At 41.6% G+C, this 16,453-nt stretch overlaps 1 protein-coding gene across 2 annotated transcripts in view; it reads right to left on the minus strand.

The window, feature by feature from the left end:
* AGBL1 (AGBL carboxypeptidase 1) overlaps positions 1–16,453 on the minus strand; it is a 449,484-nt gene that overhangs the window by 274,707 nt on the left and 158,324 nt on the right. For both annotated transcript variants that reach the window (XM_087972790.1, XM_087972789.1), the window contains exon 18: positions 3,628–3,808. In XM_087972790.1, the coding sequence (XP_087828916.1) occupies positions 3,628–3,808 (181 nt within the window). The remainder of the gene's footprint in view (positions 1–3,627; positions 3,809–16,453) is intronic.

A 16,453-nucleotide genomic window follows, 5' to 3' on the forward strand; every position in this document is an offset into this window, starting at 1 on the left:
ATACCCTAATAAAGGAACTATCAAAGGAAAACCACATCTCCATCAACACTGGCAGGGCAAGCTACTGTATATAAACAGGGCAAAAACTCTATACTTCCTATCATTGGTGAGATTACCTAGTTGGGTACAGAAACATCTGCGAGAAAACAACCAAGTTCAGAGAGTACCAAGGATCCGACAGTTTAACTCCAAGCTAGAGATATTCTCTTCTATTGGTCTTCCATCCCCCTACTAACCCTACTAAATTTAGCATTTTGCAATCAACCAGAATTGGCTAGGTCCTTCCAACCTGTTAGACTTCAGAACCAAATCTCCCTGAATTCAGCAGGACTTTTCTTTTTAAGTATGTGTAAGATTGATCAGGAAAAAGGCACTCTGCAACTCACAGCACGTCATTTTACACAATGCAAAGTTTTATTTAAAAAAATACTTTTAATTGCAGATAACCAATTAGAGCATAATCTCTTTTTTAACTTACATTTCAATAAAAGGAGGGGGAAACTCAATCATTATCTTGCTTTAAATTCAGTGTAGGACCGTTCCAGAGTAAATGTTTGATAGCACATCAAGAGAGAAGTTTTTGACATTGATCCTAGATAAAAGAATGTGGATGTTGTACAAGCTTTTTTCGCCTGTGAAATCCAGAAAGATTTTTTGTTTTATGAGTATTTATTCACATGTACATTCCAATGACTTTAAAGATGCTTTCTCTCAAATAAAGCTGCAGCCTTAATAAAGTAGCCTGATTTAAGGAATGTAGCTTTTTTTTTAAAAAAAAAAAAACCATTGTTATCTCAATTAGCTATTATTCAAGATTTCTTCCCTTATAATAACCATCTTTAACACGGAGGTCATTATAGAAAGAATCAGTATTTCCTGACTCAGGCAATGAATTTTAAGATAATTTACCAAACCACTAACAATTATATTTTTCCAGGTTAATCAGTCAATACAAAGCACTGTCTTCATTAAATACATTAAATCCACACACACTGCCACTCTGACTGAATTGCTGTAACATTTATGTTAATTTGCCAAATAACTGATTAATTGGTTAAAAGGTAGGCAATTAATTTACCATAAAATGGATTACTCAGTGAATAGTCTTTATAAATGCAAGCTTCGAGAACCTTCAAATGGTGCCTAATTCTGGATTCGAACCATACACAACAACTATAAGATAAGGCTCTGTAAAAAGGACAGATTTTTGAATGCCATTGAATTGCATCAAATCATTATGGTTGGTCACGCAATCAGCCAGATGTTAAGACCAGATTTGGCATTTTCATCTACCCATCAAGTCCTTCCCAAGGTCTTGGGATAGGCATATATTGAGGCTGGAGGTTTGTTCTTTGAGCTTGTGGGTTGGTTTCTGAACACTTCATTACCAGGATGGGTAATATCTTCAGTGGACTTTAGGGAGTGTCAGTGTTCTTCTGCTTATAAGGGCTTCAAGTGATCAGTAGGTCTTATGATGGGGAGGTCCCATCAGGTGAGGATCACATCAAGTGAGAGACTTGTGATGGGTCTTGTGATGGGTCAGGTGTGGGTCACGTCAAGTGGAGGGTCTTGTGATGGGTCTAGTGATGGGGAGGTCATGTCAGGTGAGGGTTATTGGGAAGTGAAGTTCTGGTTGGGGGTCTTGTGTAGGTTGGTTAAGGGTCAGTGCTGTCACTGGTTGGCTGTGCAGTTTATTTGAATTTTGAGGGGTTCGTAGGCTAATTATAGGTCAACGTGTCTATTGATGGAATTGCTTGTAGAATGCCAGGCTTCGATAAACTCATATGTGTGAAAGAATCATGGCTGTGATTCTTGTATTGCTGCAATCAAATTGGTGCTGTTTGGTGTTAGTGTGACACCGAAGAGTAGAGGGTAGAGATTAGGGATCGTGGAGATTGACTGCCAGCTGGTGTTCACGGATTCTGGTTTTTAATTGACATGATGTCAATAGGCAGATATTGTTGTTTTCCAGAGATAGAAAAGCAGATATCCACTCATAAGGAGGTCTGGCAAAAGCATGCCAAGTCACCCACCCTTCTTTCCTTGGAGGTGAGCATGGATAGCACCAAGAGCTAAGTGATATTCATATACCAGAGTAAATCCAAGGGAAAGCAATGGTCTGGAATAAAATCTTTTCTTGGGTTCCCTAACAGGTTGTTATATACCCATTCACAGATTTCCATTTCCTATTTCCTACTGGTGTCAGCATTAGAGCCTTACATGCTCAATTCTCTGTGGACTGTAGTTGGGGGGGGAGACATCTTAATAGCCTCATTATAACGCAATCCTCTTGGCAATCACCTCTCAAGCTTCCTATTAGAAGAAGTGATTTGTGATGCCCAGTCAGCCTGCACAACTCTGCACATCATTCCCACTAACAGCAGGCAGCTCTCTCACTGAGCACTCTCTCTCTCTCTCTCTACATGTTATATTGCATCCTCATCCCTTCTCACTTGCGATCGCATGAATTGGTTCCCCTTCTCTACATCACACTTTTTTATTATTATTTATTTATTTCCATTCATAGAATGTGGACTATCCCTTTCAAAGACATCCCCATTCATCTAAAACCGAATAGCTGACATCCTGGTTTCTTAGCCGGATAGATAATATCATCTCAAGATTAGAAACCCCGTGAGATTCTCAAGGTATTGCCAGCTACCATTTTGACAGATCCCACTGAAATGCTCAATTGATGAGTGTTGAAATTGGAATTCACAGTTTAAAGCAGCAACATTATTCATATTTCAACAGCGCACCAAACTATATGTTGCTAAGAGTTGTTATGATTGCATTGCACTCACGTTGGAAGCACCAGGTTGAAAGGATTAGTTGGCGACATCACCGTTGCCTGGGGGACATCCACTTGGTGGGGGTCCTTTCCAGTGGTGGGCTGTTGCCTGGTCAGACCGGTTCATGCAAACTAGTAGTAGTGATCACTGGCTGGGCCCACCCACCCACCCTTGCAGTATCCTTTCCATATATAACTAACTTTCTGGCTCATTCCCTCCACCCACACTGCCCAGCTGAGTTCCGCACCATGCCTGCTGTACTCACCCGAGCTGCCTGAATAGATTAGCTGCATGTTTGAAGCTGCATTTCAGCCTTTTCAAGGCAAGCAACGAACCGGTTGTTAACGTAAGTGCAGCCCATTTCTGGTCCTTTCATATCCCTGGCAGAAGCTGGAGCAAAGGGCAGGAGTTCACCCTGCCCAGGGGTGGGATTCTACCGGCTCAGCCCAGTTTGGGCGAACCAGTAATTACAGCGACGGTTTGGCCTTGCCCACTCACCCCTGCCCTATTCTGTCCTTTATGTCCAGTGTTTTCAGCTCAACTGATTGGCGCAGCACAGCGGATTGCAATGCCTCATCTGATTTACTCACCAGGACTGTACCAGAAGATAAGTTTTAGAGCTGAAAAAGCAGTGCTTTTGAAACGCTGCATGCAGGCACAAAACATACGCTCACCGGTTGAATCGCACCCCTGCCCCTGTCCCACAGCAGCACTCAGATCTCAGATGTGGTATTGCTAACCTCCAATCCAGCATCTTAAACACATGAGCCACCAGGTTCCCTAAGTCATTACCATGACACAACACTATGATAAATATTTAAATAAAATAACTCACTGGCCATTGATGACTCCATCTGGATTCAGCATGGGAATAATCTTGAAGATGAAGCATTGGCGCAGAAGATCAGCTAGTCGATCGTTACTGAGGAGGAACTCCAGAGTCCCCTTCATAACCCAGCTGGAATTGCTCTCACCAGGGTGAACCCGTGCCGTGAGTACGATATAAGGACGGTCACCTAAAGAAAGAAAACACACTTTTTATGCCCATAGAAGAGAATATTTGCAATGCAGCGGTTGAACGATGGGGCCCTTGGGGTTGTCTGAGCTTGGTTGTTTTCTTGCAGACGTTTTATTACCCTACTAGATAACATCATCAGTCCCAGAAGGGAGTGGGGTTTGCTCTTTGTTTATATACAAGTGGCTTGCCCTGTCATACTTTTTATAATTTTTTTTCTCCTGCTTATGTAGTATAATGCTAATAGCAGTAATATCTAAGTACACGCTTGCTATTTTGAACAAACAAAAATAAGAAAATAAATAGCAATAATTCAAATTGAAAATGCAATGTGAAAAACGCACAGAAGGCTTATGTAAGAGTCTGGCAAGTAGTGCACATTCAAAAGCCTCAATTGCTGGTATTGTTCACTGTTCTGACAGCCAGTCCAAACTGTTCTCAGGATATCAGGGCTTTTCCAGATGTTTTTAACTTTGTGTCACAGGGTCCTTTGGTCAATACTCAATTCATTGGGTTCCAACACCCCAGAGGGCCCACTCCAGCCTCCCTGGCCTTCCACCATCCCCCACACTAGCAGAACCCTTGAGTAGTGGTCCCAGATTGTTATCAAATCCTGCCTACGTCTACTGCTGCTCCTTACTATCAGGAGTAAGCTACAGTTCTCCTTAACTTCAAGTTACTTCCAGTTTCCTATATAAAGTAAGCAAAACCCACAACCATTCTCACACCCAGAACCCTTCAATGCCAACTGCTCCACTGCCATCACACCACACAACTGCTTTGCTACAGAGCTTTTATATTTGCTTTTTGATATCAGCTGGACTGGCTGGGGAGTGATCTTAAAAAGTAGGGCATCTTCAGTCCAGGTGCTGGTTATTCTGCTCTTTCTCACTTTGCCTTTTATTTGTACTTATGCCAAATATGTCCTTTGTTTTCTCTTCTCATGACTGCTCTTATATGTACTGGAAATAATAATTGTGACTTGGTCTTTCTTACATGTAGAAATGGGTCCTTCTTCAACCTGGCACCCTTCAAACTCATTGCTTTACAATGCTCAACCAACTGCTAGGATGACTATCCCTAACATGACTGAGAATTTAGTGGTCTAACTTATCCAGACATCATCAACTTGAGAAACGCATCCTTTTGGGTAAGAATGAACCATATCAATTCCTCCCACAGGGTAGAATGGCATTTTAAAATGTTCATCATTATTCCACCCCTCTGAACTCCATAAAAAAAGAAAAGTAACTGCAAATTTTAGAGGAATGGGTCCATCTTTCAAGAAATGCAATCTCTGAAGCAAGTTGAAATGGAAACAAAATAGCCCTCATAAAGCCATCATAAAAAACAATGATGAGAAAAATAGGTAATTGTCATCACAGCAGAAAATCCATTTTTGCTAAAGTTTTTCTTCGTGCTCTTTTTATTTCCTTTCCTCCGTGGGCATTGTCAAAACTAGGGTGTCAGGTATGAAATGGCACAAATTATATTACCCGAAGATTCTCACACCTTCCCCCAAATTTAGATATTTGTGTGACAGTTTTCACTGTTTAGGGAAGGGCTTTAAGTAAACAGAACACACACACACATTATTATTATTATTATTATTATTATTATTATTATTATTATTATTATTATTATTATTATTATTATTATTATTATTATTATTATTGGAAGAAAACATATCCAACACATCTTGTTCCTTCTAATTTTTCCACAACATCCACTGTGTGTGGATTGGGCTGAAAGAGAATGACTTGGCCCAAAGTTATCCAGCAGCTTTCATGGCTGAGACATAACTAGAACTCAAGGTCTCCTGGTATTTGGCCCAAAGTCACCTAGCTAACTTTCATGACTATGGCAGAGCCAGAATGCACCATCACCCAGCTGGCTTTCGTGGCTAAGACAGGACTAGAACTCACTGTCTCCTGGTGATTGGTTAAAATAACCAATCGTGGCTAAGACGGAACTAGAAACTCACCATCATTTGGTGATTGATCCAAAGTCACCCTGCTGGCTTTCATTGCTAAGACAGGATTAGAACTCACCGTCTTCTGGTGATTAACCCAAAGTCACCTAGCTAACTTTCATGGCTAAGGCAGGACTAGAACTCATGGTCTCCCATTTTTTTTAGCCCCGTGTCTTAACCACTAGAGCAAACTAGTTAAAAGACTTCTCTAAAGTGGCTGTTAGAACCCATAAAAAATAGTGAGACTTCAGTATCTCCAATCCCTCACTCGGACATTTATGTACATCTTAGTTTTTATTTACTGTCTCATTTTAAACATCATTACACTACACTGCAAACATAATTCCAGGCTCTCCCTTATTGAGATAATGAACAGCCACTTCTGATTCCAAATCCTTTTCAAGGTTTGCCAATAATAAAGGGAAGAGAATGAAATATCTTCTTTCTGAAAATGATGTGCATTGACAATCTTGATCCATAGCTGGCAGCCTCTCTGACAATTATATGATTTGATTGGTGACACTCTGAGAGAGATTGCTTTCGTTCTGTGGAAAAATACAATTGGTAGCACCAGCCTGCTTTCAAAGCTGTTTTTTTTTCTCTTTTCTTATGCTTAGCCAGATCACTTCTCGGGGATGAAAAGCTACATTTAGTTCCCTTGGAAGGTTTGGATGTAGCAAGAAATATACAGGTAGTGTGATGACCCAAAGGGGCGTGTCACAAAGGCAACACAATCACATAAGTAAGAAAAGTCCCTTTAATACCTCCAACTTTGCCCCCAGTGTCCAGTTACCTTCGGCTGGAGAAAAAACTCTCCCAAGAACAGTCTTTAAGTAGAGGAAATTCAGTCCGAAAACAAAGTACAAATAAACTATAAATAAAAATCCACACAAACCACGCTGCAGCAATTAACTGGACAGGGCAGGATAAGGAATTGCAGACTTGAAAGGCCAACAAAACACACACAGTTGGGAAAACTCCGGGAACCCAGATAAGCCTCGACAAACAAAGATAACTCACGGTTTGCTTCCAGCTTGCCTTTTTAAACACTGTTTTCCCAGCTGCAGCTAATGAAGGGAATCTGGGCCCTTTCCTCCCTCATAAGCCATGCAACCCACGTTGCTCTCTTCTTCGTTCCTCCCTGCATGCCCTAGGAGGAAGAGGGGGTGGGCATGGGTTTTCCTCTGAACTCCCTCTCCCTTGTTCTACCTCTTCCCTGCTCTGCCCAGCCAGACTATGCCCTTCCCCAGTTTCTTCCAGAGCCACTGGAGCCACACTCCCACTCCCTGTCAACTCGACCTCCCCCTCGGAATCAGATTCCAACAGGGGCATGACAGGTAGTTCTTGGCTTACAACAGTTCATTTAGTGACCATTTGGAGTTACAACAGCACTGAAAAAAAGTGACTTAGGACCATATTTCACACTTACGACCATTGCAACATCCCCAGGGTTACGTGATAAAAAGTCAGGTGCTTGGCAAGTGATTCATATTTACGACGGTTGCAATGTCCCGGGGTCACGCAATCCACTTTTGCGAACTTCTGACAAGCAAAGTCATTGGGGAATCCACTTAGCAACCATGTTACTAACTTAACAAAGGCAATGATTCACTTAACAGCTGCGGCAAGAAAAGTCTTAAAACGGGGCAAACACGCTTAAAAATGTTTCACATAGTAACATAAATTTGGGGCTCAATTGTGGCCATACCTCAAAGACTACCTGTACTTTTCACTTCTAGGAAAAGAAGCCTGTTTACGCTTCAGTTGCACCATGGATCTTAGGGTGAATGAAGCTTCTCTCTACAGGAAACCTAGTGTTTTCTCAAAACTGATGGATAAGAAAGTGGCAAATCAATTCTCATCATGGCATATGCATTCACTCATAGCCCTTAGTGCAGCCATCTCTTCTAGTCAGAGTCAATACTACAGATCTAATGTTCTTCTGTTTGGTGCAAATTTATTACCGGTCAAACCAGTCGGGCAAACGTTAATTGGTTTCATAAGGAAGACAACCTTGTTTGACTGCTGCAGGGGGACCCAAAGGTGCTTTTCCAAAAGGCAATTGGAATTTCTTGGGGGGGTTCCCCCTTCAAAACATTTCATTTCTCATACAAGACCAGAGGTGGTATTCAGCAGGTTCTGACCAGTTCTGGAGAACTGGTAGCAGAAATTTTGAGTAGTTCGGAGAACCAGCTAATACCACCTCTGACTGGCCCTGCCCCCATCTCTTCTTTGCCTCCCACGTCCCAGCTGATTGTCTGGATCTTATTTTGTTGCCCTGCACAGGAGAGCGGAGCTGGAAAGCAGGTTAGGGAATGGGATTTTGCAGTAACCTTCCCCTGCCATGCCCACCAAGTCATGCCCACAGAACCAGTAGTAAAAAATGTTGAAGCTTCTATACAAGAAGCTTCTTCAATTCTGACTGAAGAAACTGAAATTAGAACTCTATGTTTGGCCGGATTCATTTAACCTTTGCTGACCCTTTAGTGATAATGTAGTGAACCAAATTAAAGATAGATTTGGACCAGCAAAGAAGACCCCAGCACCTCTTTTAGCAAATGGTTTCCACTATCCAACTGATGTTAACTTAGAAAGTTTTTCTCCCCAACATTACATCAGAACCTACCTATTTATCTATGACTAAACACCATTATTCTAGATTGGTTGACCATGGCCCCATTTTTATTTTGTAGGTACCCCTTCTTTCAAGTAGTATTTACTAAGCATTATCTTAAATCAATTTCCCCCTGTTGAGTAGATCTTTTCCAATGGTGTTGCTCAAAAGCACCACTTGGTTGACCTATGGTCCAAGCAGAGACATAATCTGTCTACTATAGTGGGTGTGTGATATAGTAGCAATAGCAACAGCACTTATATGCTGCTTTACAGCCCTCTCTAAGGGTTTAGAATCAGCCTGTTGCCCCCAACAGTCTGGGTCCCCATTTTACCGACCTCAGAAGGATGGAAGGCTGAGTCAACCTTGAGCCTGGTGAAATTCAAACTGCTAAATTGCAGGCAGCCAGCAAGTAGCAGAAGTAGCCTGCAGTATTGCATTCTAACAACTGCACCACCATGGTTCATGGGATATGAAAGGACCACCCCCCAAATGGATGTTCCCTGGGCAACGGTGATGTTACCAACTAATCCTTTCAACCCAGTGCTCCTGACACAAGTGCAATGCAATCATAATGACTCTTAGCAAGTAAGCTTGAAGTTCTAACTATTCATATCAATAATATTAGTATAATAATTAGACCCTCCTATCTAAAAGGAATTGAGATGCCTATTTCCTACTTCCTAGTTCCAATGCCACTGACTGCTGACTCCCCTATTTTCTCCTCCCTTCCTGTTTTTTTTTTTTTTTTTTTTTTGGTGGGGGGGGCTTTGCTTTGCTTTGTTTCTCCTACCATCATGATTTAGGGTCGGTCTCTGTTCTTATTGCTTGAATGAAACTTATAAGGCTACACACTCATGGCTAGGAATTGCACTCATGAGAACCCTAATGGACAACGGCTATAAATAGCACAAGGCCAGATAGAACACATTGCCTTTCTTTTGTTCTCATTCTCTCTAATAACCAATGACTATAGTTGTTAACCATTCTGATCTATTGTCACTATTCGGTAAAGCATAGCAACAGATTATCGTCTTCATTTCTGATTTAAGAGATGAGTGCTAGCAATCCACCAATAATTTTGCCAATAATACTGCAACATCTGAGCCTGTGTTTTGCAGAAGTGAAAGAATAGAGGAGACAAATGGAATGGATGTGGGAAGTCTCCCATAGGGTCACAAGCTCTGTTCAGCTGGAGTAAATTCAAACATTATCCTATCCATAGGCTAAGTGAAATCAGCTTCTTCTCATTCCAAGAATCCCATGTTGCAAGTCACTTTTTCCCTGCCCCTGTACTGTAATTAATTTGCTGGAACTGATCTTTTGGAAAGGATGCAACATCTCTCTCATCAAAAAAGAAAAATGCTGAGTATGTTGCTGTTTTATTTCCCTTTCCAAATCCTTAGTATTTTCTGGTTTTTGATAGAAGGGAGGATTGGAATAAATATATACACTGCTATTATACAGCACCCCTATCATACTGATGTGTGTATCATTGCATCATGTGCAACATCCATAGGCTTCAATTGTGCATGATTATCCTGTTGATCAATATTGCTTAAGTATGGTGCCCCTGATTTACAGCTGTCTAAAGTGTTTGTCAGCTCCTCCCTTGGCATTTGCAAGATTCTCAGCACATCTTTATTTACATGAATTGCTCAGAGCTCTTGATGACTCCTGGAAACACAGTTAATTGTAGTGATGGGTGATTAAAGCCCAGGGCTTTGTTGGAAAAGATGCCCAACAGCACAGATAAGCTGGGGTGATAAAGAGCCCTGAAAGAGTTCAAGAAGAGAGGAGGGAGAAAGCTCACCTGATCACTTTTTGACAAATGGGATGTTCAGTGACACACACACACTCACACCCCACAAGGCAGATGTTCAACAAACAGGCAAACCTAATCAATGCAGCCATATTCCAACAGGACCCCCAATATGCACTCAGAATATAAACTTAACAGAGTTGGAAGGGAACTTGGATGTCATCTGGTCACAGGAGACCTATACTATTTCTGATTGACAGTTGTCCAGTCTCTTCTTAAAAGCCACCAATGTTGGGGCACCCACAATTTCTGAAGGCAATTTGTCCCATTGGTTAATTGTTCTCACTGTAGGAATTTACTTCTTAGTTCTTAGGTTGCTTCTCTCCTTGATTAGTTTCCACCCATTACTTCTTGTCCTGATTACAGGTGCTTTGCTAAATAAGTTGGCCCCTTCTTCTTTATGGCAGCCCTTCAAGTATTGGAAGGCTGCTATCACGTTATCATGCTACCATGACTTGTCTCAGGATTCCAGCAATCGCTCTACTTAAATCATGATTCTAGAGCCAAACTTCAAAAAACTTCAAAGGATTTATTAGAGGTGACATACTGGCACTGCCCTGTATGAAGCCAACTCTGGCCTACATAATTCACAGTCATCTATGACCCTGTTTCCCCCCTCCCCCCTGGGTGTCTCATAAACGAGATTCTCCAATTGAGCCTGTTCACAGGCTGGGTGTCATCATTCACTTTCTCCAATTAAATATATTCGTGGGCAAAAGCTCTGGTATTTTAGTTACAATCTTTTAAAGATAAGACTTGGAATGTACTTTCGCTTTCAAACTGCTGCACTGCTCTTCCAGATTTCCTTCCTCCTCCCTTTTTTTATGGTAACGACTAAAACAGGTATAGGAATGTTTTATGAGTTGACCCACTGGTTCATTGTTCTCACTGTTAGGAATTTACTTCTTGGTTCTTAGGCTGCTTTTCTCCTGGGTTGGTTTCCAACCATTGTTTCTTGTCCTGCTTACAGGTGCTTTGGTAAATAAGTTGGCCCCTTCTTTGTGGCAGCCCTTCAAGTATCGCAAGGCTGCTATCATGTTATCATGCTACCATGACTTGCTTTTTCCAGCCCCCCCCCCAAAAGTAGCATCCTAAATGGATCAAACACCTGTCTGGTCCTTCAAAAGGTGTAATATCCTATACAAGGTTTGACAACGGGTAGAGATCCTTCAAGGATCTCCACGAAGATCAACTCTTTAAAATTATTTGGTGGCTGTGTCACGCAGAGCTCTTATTGGATTCTGGGGAAGTTGCCAGGGAGCTCAGGTTGGCCATTTATCTCTACAGAAACCTCATGTGGCACATAACCTTCTCAGGGAACGTAAATAATGAAAAGGGGGGAGCAGAGGAACCATTTTTTCTGCTACATAAACCCTCATCCAACATATCATGTCTTGTTACACTGCACTGCATTCTGACATACTCAAATGGAATGCAGCAATGCTAACAGATGCCAGTTAGGGGGGGAAAGGCAAGGGAGGGGGAGAAGGGTGGGCATTACAGTTTTTGGCTTTTCCCTGATTCAAAAGAGAAGGAAATAAAATCTAACATGGACAGGATTGATCCCAGCAGGACAGCACCCATAATAAGCCCACGGGAGTTGGGCAGCTAATATATTCAGACACATAATAAACATATATTCAGATTAGCCAAGGTTCTCTGGAATCTGTATGACAAAGGCATTTCCAATCCTGCTTGTTTTTTTGTTTTTTTTTACTACAAATGCTAAGTTAAACTGTAAATTTCAGGAAACTACTTTTTACACCCGAATTATGCTATTTCCTCTTATATGCAGTAGAATAGGATTAATAATGTCTGAAGTGGTAGCCCTAGCATTTTTGTTTGGAAGATAAGCAGCAAACACTGTTTTGAATGCTCTTCTATATGAAGAGGCTATCTTCTTTTCCTCATAGGCAGGATTTACACTTTAAAATTATTTAATGTAGAATTTGAAATTCCTTACTGAGGTACTACTTTGATCGGGACAATTCAAGATCACAGAAGGAAAGTCAAGAATTTCTGAACTGGAAAACTTGGTAAATTAAATAATGGGAGGGAAAAAATAGAAGGGAGCCAGATCAATGTCCACAAGCCACATCTGTATTTTGCTCTGCAAATGGGAAAAGAGACTTTTTAGGAGTGTTTCTGAAAGTAAGAGAGATGGGAAACTCTAGATCAGTGATGGCTAACCTATGACACGCGTGTCACTTGTGACACACCGAGGCACTTTGACTGACACGCCTGTTGGTGTGGGGAAAACCTGCACATTTAGAGGCTGCCTGTGCTCTGCTCCAATCCCTGCTCCCTGCTTGTTGCATGGAGGCGTGGTGTCACCGCTGCCGCAAGATCTTTGCAGCAGAGAACCAGTTTTAACTGCCATAAACTGAGGTTTGTCAGTTTCATTACCTCAGGAACGCTACAGGAGGAAAGGAGATCCATGAGGTTCACATCCCTGTAAGGTGGCCTTCCGATCCCCACATCCTGCACCTGCAGCCCTGAGACCAGGGAGACGAGTTTCACAGCCCTGTGTGATCACCCCAGCCCAGTCCGTCATAAACCAAATTATTGATATTTCTTGAAGTGACACACGACCCGAGGAAGGCTACACTTTTTCCCGATTTTCGACACACCAAGCTGAAAAGGTTAGCCATCACTGCTCTAGATCATCACCCAAGATTAAATAAAGTAAATGATAATTTTTTCAAAATGGTGAAATGCTGCCCTTTAGGAATTCGTGGGTGAAGAAATGAGAGATTATTTTTCAAGAAATGAAGTGAGATACTTTATTGCCACTTGGAAAATGGCTATCGCTCGCTTATGTGGTTTTCATTTTTTTAAAGTGGTAATTTTAAAAAATGTTACGAATCACTGTTGCCCTCAAGATTCAGAAGAGAAGGAGGTAGTCCATCATGCATGGAATGTGTCTGTCTTATTCAGGCCTTACCTGAATGAGTCCAGTGGCATTTGGCCACCACCACCGGAAATGGCGCTGTTTGAGATGAACCCTGGAGAACTAGGTTGACCTAGTTAACATCAAGGTAGAAATCAGGAGATTGTGAGTTCTGGTCCTACAAAACTGCCACCAAAGAAGTTTTCATTGAGTTATCCATGAAAGAGGGTCTAGACAAATGTCAACCTTGATGTCAACCTTGTGATTTCATGGACACATCCAGATCTGGAATTTCTTGTAGAATATTAAACACATCCAACCCTGCTTAGCTTCCTATCATCTAGGATGCTACTTCAACTTCCCAATCTACCCTAGAAGTCCAGAATTTCTTGTAGAATATTAAACACATCCAACTGTGCTTAGCTTCCAAGACCAGGCAAGATTGACCAGAAGCTGCAACCTGCTGAGTGTATTTTTAAATTCAATATTCCTTTCATCACAAATTTTCAAGGGCTTCTTATTTCTTCCCCTGACAGTTTTCATCCATGCTTTCTCTCTCCTTCCTAATCTTGCTTCAAAGCATCTATGTACAGACATAGTTTGTACCAGGAAAAAAAAAAAACCAACACCCTCCTTGTTTCATTCTTACACTATATATCTGCCTCTATAATACACACCAAAACCTTTGCTAGTGTTGCACATAGTAAATAAGAGCATTACAAAAGTTAAATTGCTTTTTGCCCATGAACTGCCTTGTTCTCCATTTTCATATCCTAGTGGGGTTGTTTCATGAGCTGTGTTGCCTGGCAACCTCCTTTTGTGCTAGCATGGTATGAACGGACTAATCTTTTGAAAGAGAAAGGATCTGAAAAGACCAGGCCATAAAGAGAAGAGCTCCAGACATTGGGACATGATGCCTTTACTCACTGTTAAGCGTGTGACCCAAGAGAATTGATGATTTCATGTTAAGACACAGTTACTAGAACAATAAAGCAATGGGTGATGTAACACTGAGCCTATACTTGTACAGGAAGTTTCAGATACAGATACAGATAGAGATAATCAGAGTTGGAAGGGACCTTATAGGTCATCTAGTCCAACCCCCACCCAAGCAGGAGACCCTACACCATTTCTGACAAATGGCAGTCCAATCTCTTCTTGAAGGTCTCAAGTGATGGCGCTCCCACAACTTCCGAGGGCAACTTCTGTTCCATTGGTTGATTGTTCTCACTGTCAGAAAGTTTCTCCTTCAATCTTATCTGTCCAGTATTTGAGAGACTGACACAAAGAGGAGGGGGTCAATTTATTTTCCAAAGCACCAGAGGGCAAGACAAGAAACAAGAAATGGAAACTAATCAAGGAGAAAAGCAACCTGGCATTAAGGAGAAACTTCCCTACATTGAGGACAATTAACCAGTGGAACACCTTGCCTCCAGAAGTTGAAGGTGCTTTATCACTGGATGTTTTTAAGAAGAGACTGGACAGTTATTTGTCTGAAATGGTATAGGGATCTCCTGCTCAAGCAGGGCCTGGACTAGAAGACCTCCAAGGTCCCTTCCAGCTCTATTCTGATTCTAATTTACAATATTCTGAAGCAGCTGTCAGCCACATATCATGGCACATTTGCACTGTATGAACACCACCAATAGAGAGAAAGGTTAAGAATTAGAAACAAGACATATCAAGGCAACTAGGTGGGCAAGACTAATAAACAGGGAATGAGCAAATGGTTATTACTCTGGAAATCATCAGGACTCTTAAAGAGAAGCTTTTAAAGCCAAGTATTCAAAGCACCACCTAAGTCTCCCCTGGCACCCTCAAAGAGGTTCCACCAAAGTTTTGACTCCTGAGCAAGCCCTTGTTATGAGATGGCCTTTTATCATTTAGAATCTGTTGTTTAGATCACAGTGGAATGAAACAGAATGAGCAAGTGTAGAAAATCACAAGGTCACAAGGAGAGTTCTTACTAATAGGGACATTTTAAGTACCTGATCAAAAGGAATGCGATGGGTCAGTGGCTAAGACGCTGAGCTTGTCAATCAGAAAGGTCGGCAGTTCAGCGGTCCGAATCCCTAGTGCCACGTAATGGAGTGAACTCCCATTACTTGTCCCAGCTTCTGCCAACCTAGCAGTTTGAAAGCATGTAAAAGTGCAAGTAGAAAAATAGGGACCACTTTGTTGGGAAGGTCACAGCGTTCCATGTGCCTTTGGCATTTAGTCATGCCAGCCACATGACCATTGAGACGTCTTTGGACAGCACTGGCTCTTTGGCTTTGTAATGGAGATGAGCGTAGAGCCAGAAATGACTAGCATGTATGTGCGAGGGGAACCTTTACCTTTTAAGTACCTGATCATCTCCAAGTTTGGGCCTGGCCTCCTAATTTAAGAACTCGGATTGGCAACAATACTTACACTGCTATTCAACAGCCAATAACCAGATTTTTATATTCATATTCAACAGTCAGTTATCATTACATATTTCAACGGATAGTCTGTTGGTATGCATGGGAATACACTTCATTTCATTGTGGAGTGCTGCTGCCTACTTAAGACTGGCATCATTAAGTAGGTCAACAATAGCCAGGAGCATAATGAACAAAACAGGGAAAATCAGCTTGCCACTAGTGTCTTTATTTCAGACAGAGTCAAACCCTCTTCAGAGATACCATGTCTATCATATTATCTCAAGTAGAATTTTGTAATAGGAGTCTGGATGGATTCCATCCATATCCTCCTTTTTTCTCAAGTTGATGTCTCCATCCATTTAGACTCAGCAATGGTAGTTCTCAGCCTGATATTAGGTGAGACAAAGCACTGGAACTGAGAACAGAAGACAACAGATGGTAGCATCCCATACCTGCTTCTGCCTACACTTGCCATGCTTTTGTTACTTCCTAACACCAAAGTCAATCTTGTAAATGCAGACAATGCTAAATTGGAGTCAAAGCAGCAGAAATATCCATCATGCACCATTGCCATAATATCTATTTCAAAGTCTGAATTTATTCTGAAGCAGGAAGCAATTTAAGTTCCTCTTAAGTATTTTGTGTTGAGTGCTGACTTTCTTCTATATGTTTTGAAAATATGGTCTGGGATAGGTGCATCATATAATTTTCTGTAAATTACTTTGCAGAGGTGGAGGTAGGTTTCCCAAGATGTGATTTCTGAGGAGAAAGGGTTCGAGAAACTCATATCTTGGGATGAGCCCTACTAGTGGTGAATTAAATGAAGCTATGACCTTTTCACACCATTTTATGTTACCTGAGCGAAATATGACAATGGCAGCCTTCCCAATCTAAGGTTCCTTCTGCAGTCATCTGAGCAGGGACTGAAAGTGGAGCAAGTTAT

Source organism: Notechis scutatus, chromosome 11 (genome assembly GCF_049901735.1).
Source record: "Notechis scutatus isolate UNSWTSFEM ecotype Mainland chromosome 11, rNotScu1.2, whole genome shotgun sequence".
Classification (NCBI taxonomy): domain Eukaryota; kingdom Metazoa; phylum Chordata; class Lepidosauria; order Squamata; family Elapidae; genus Notechis; species Notechis scutatus.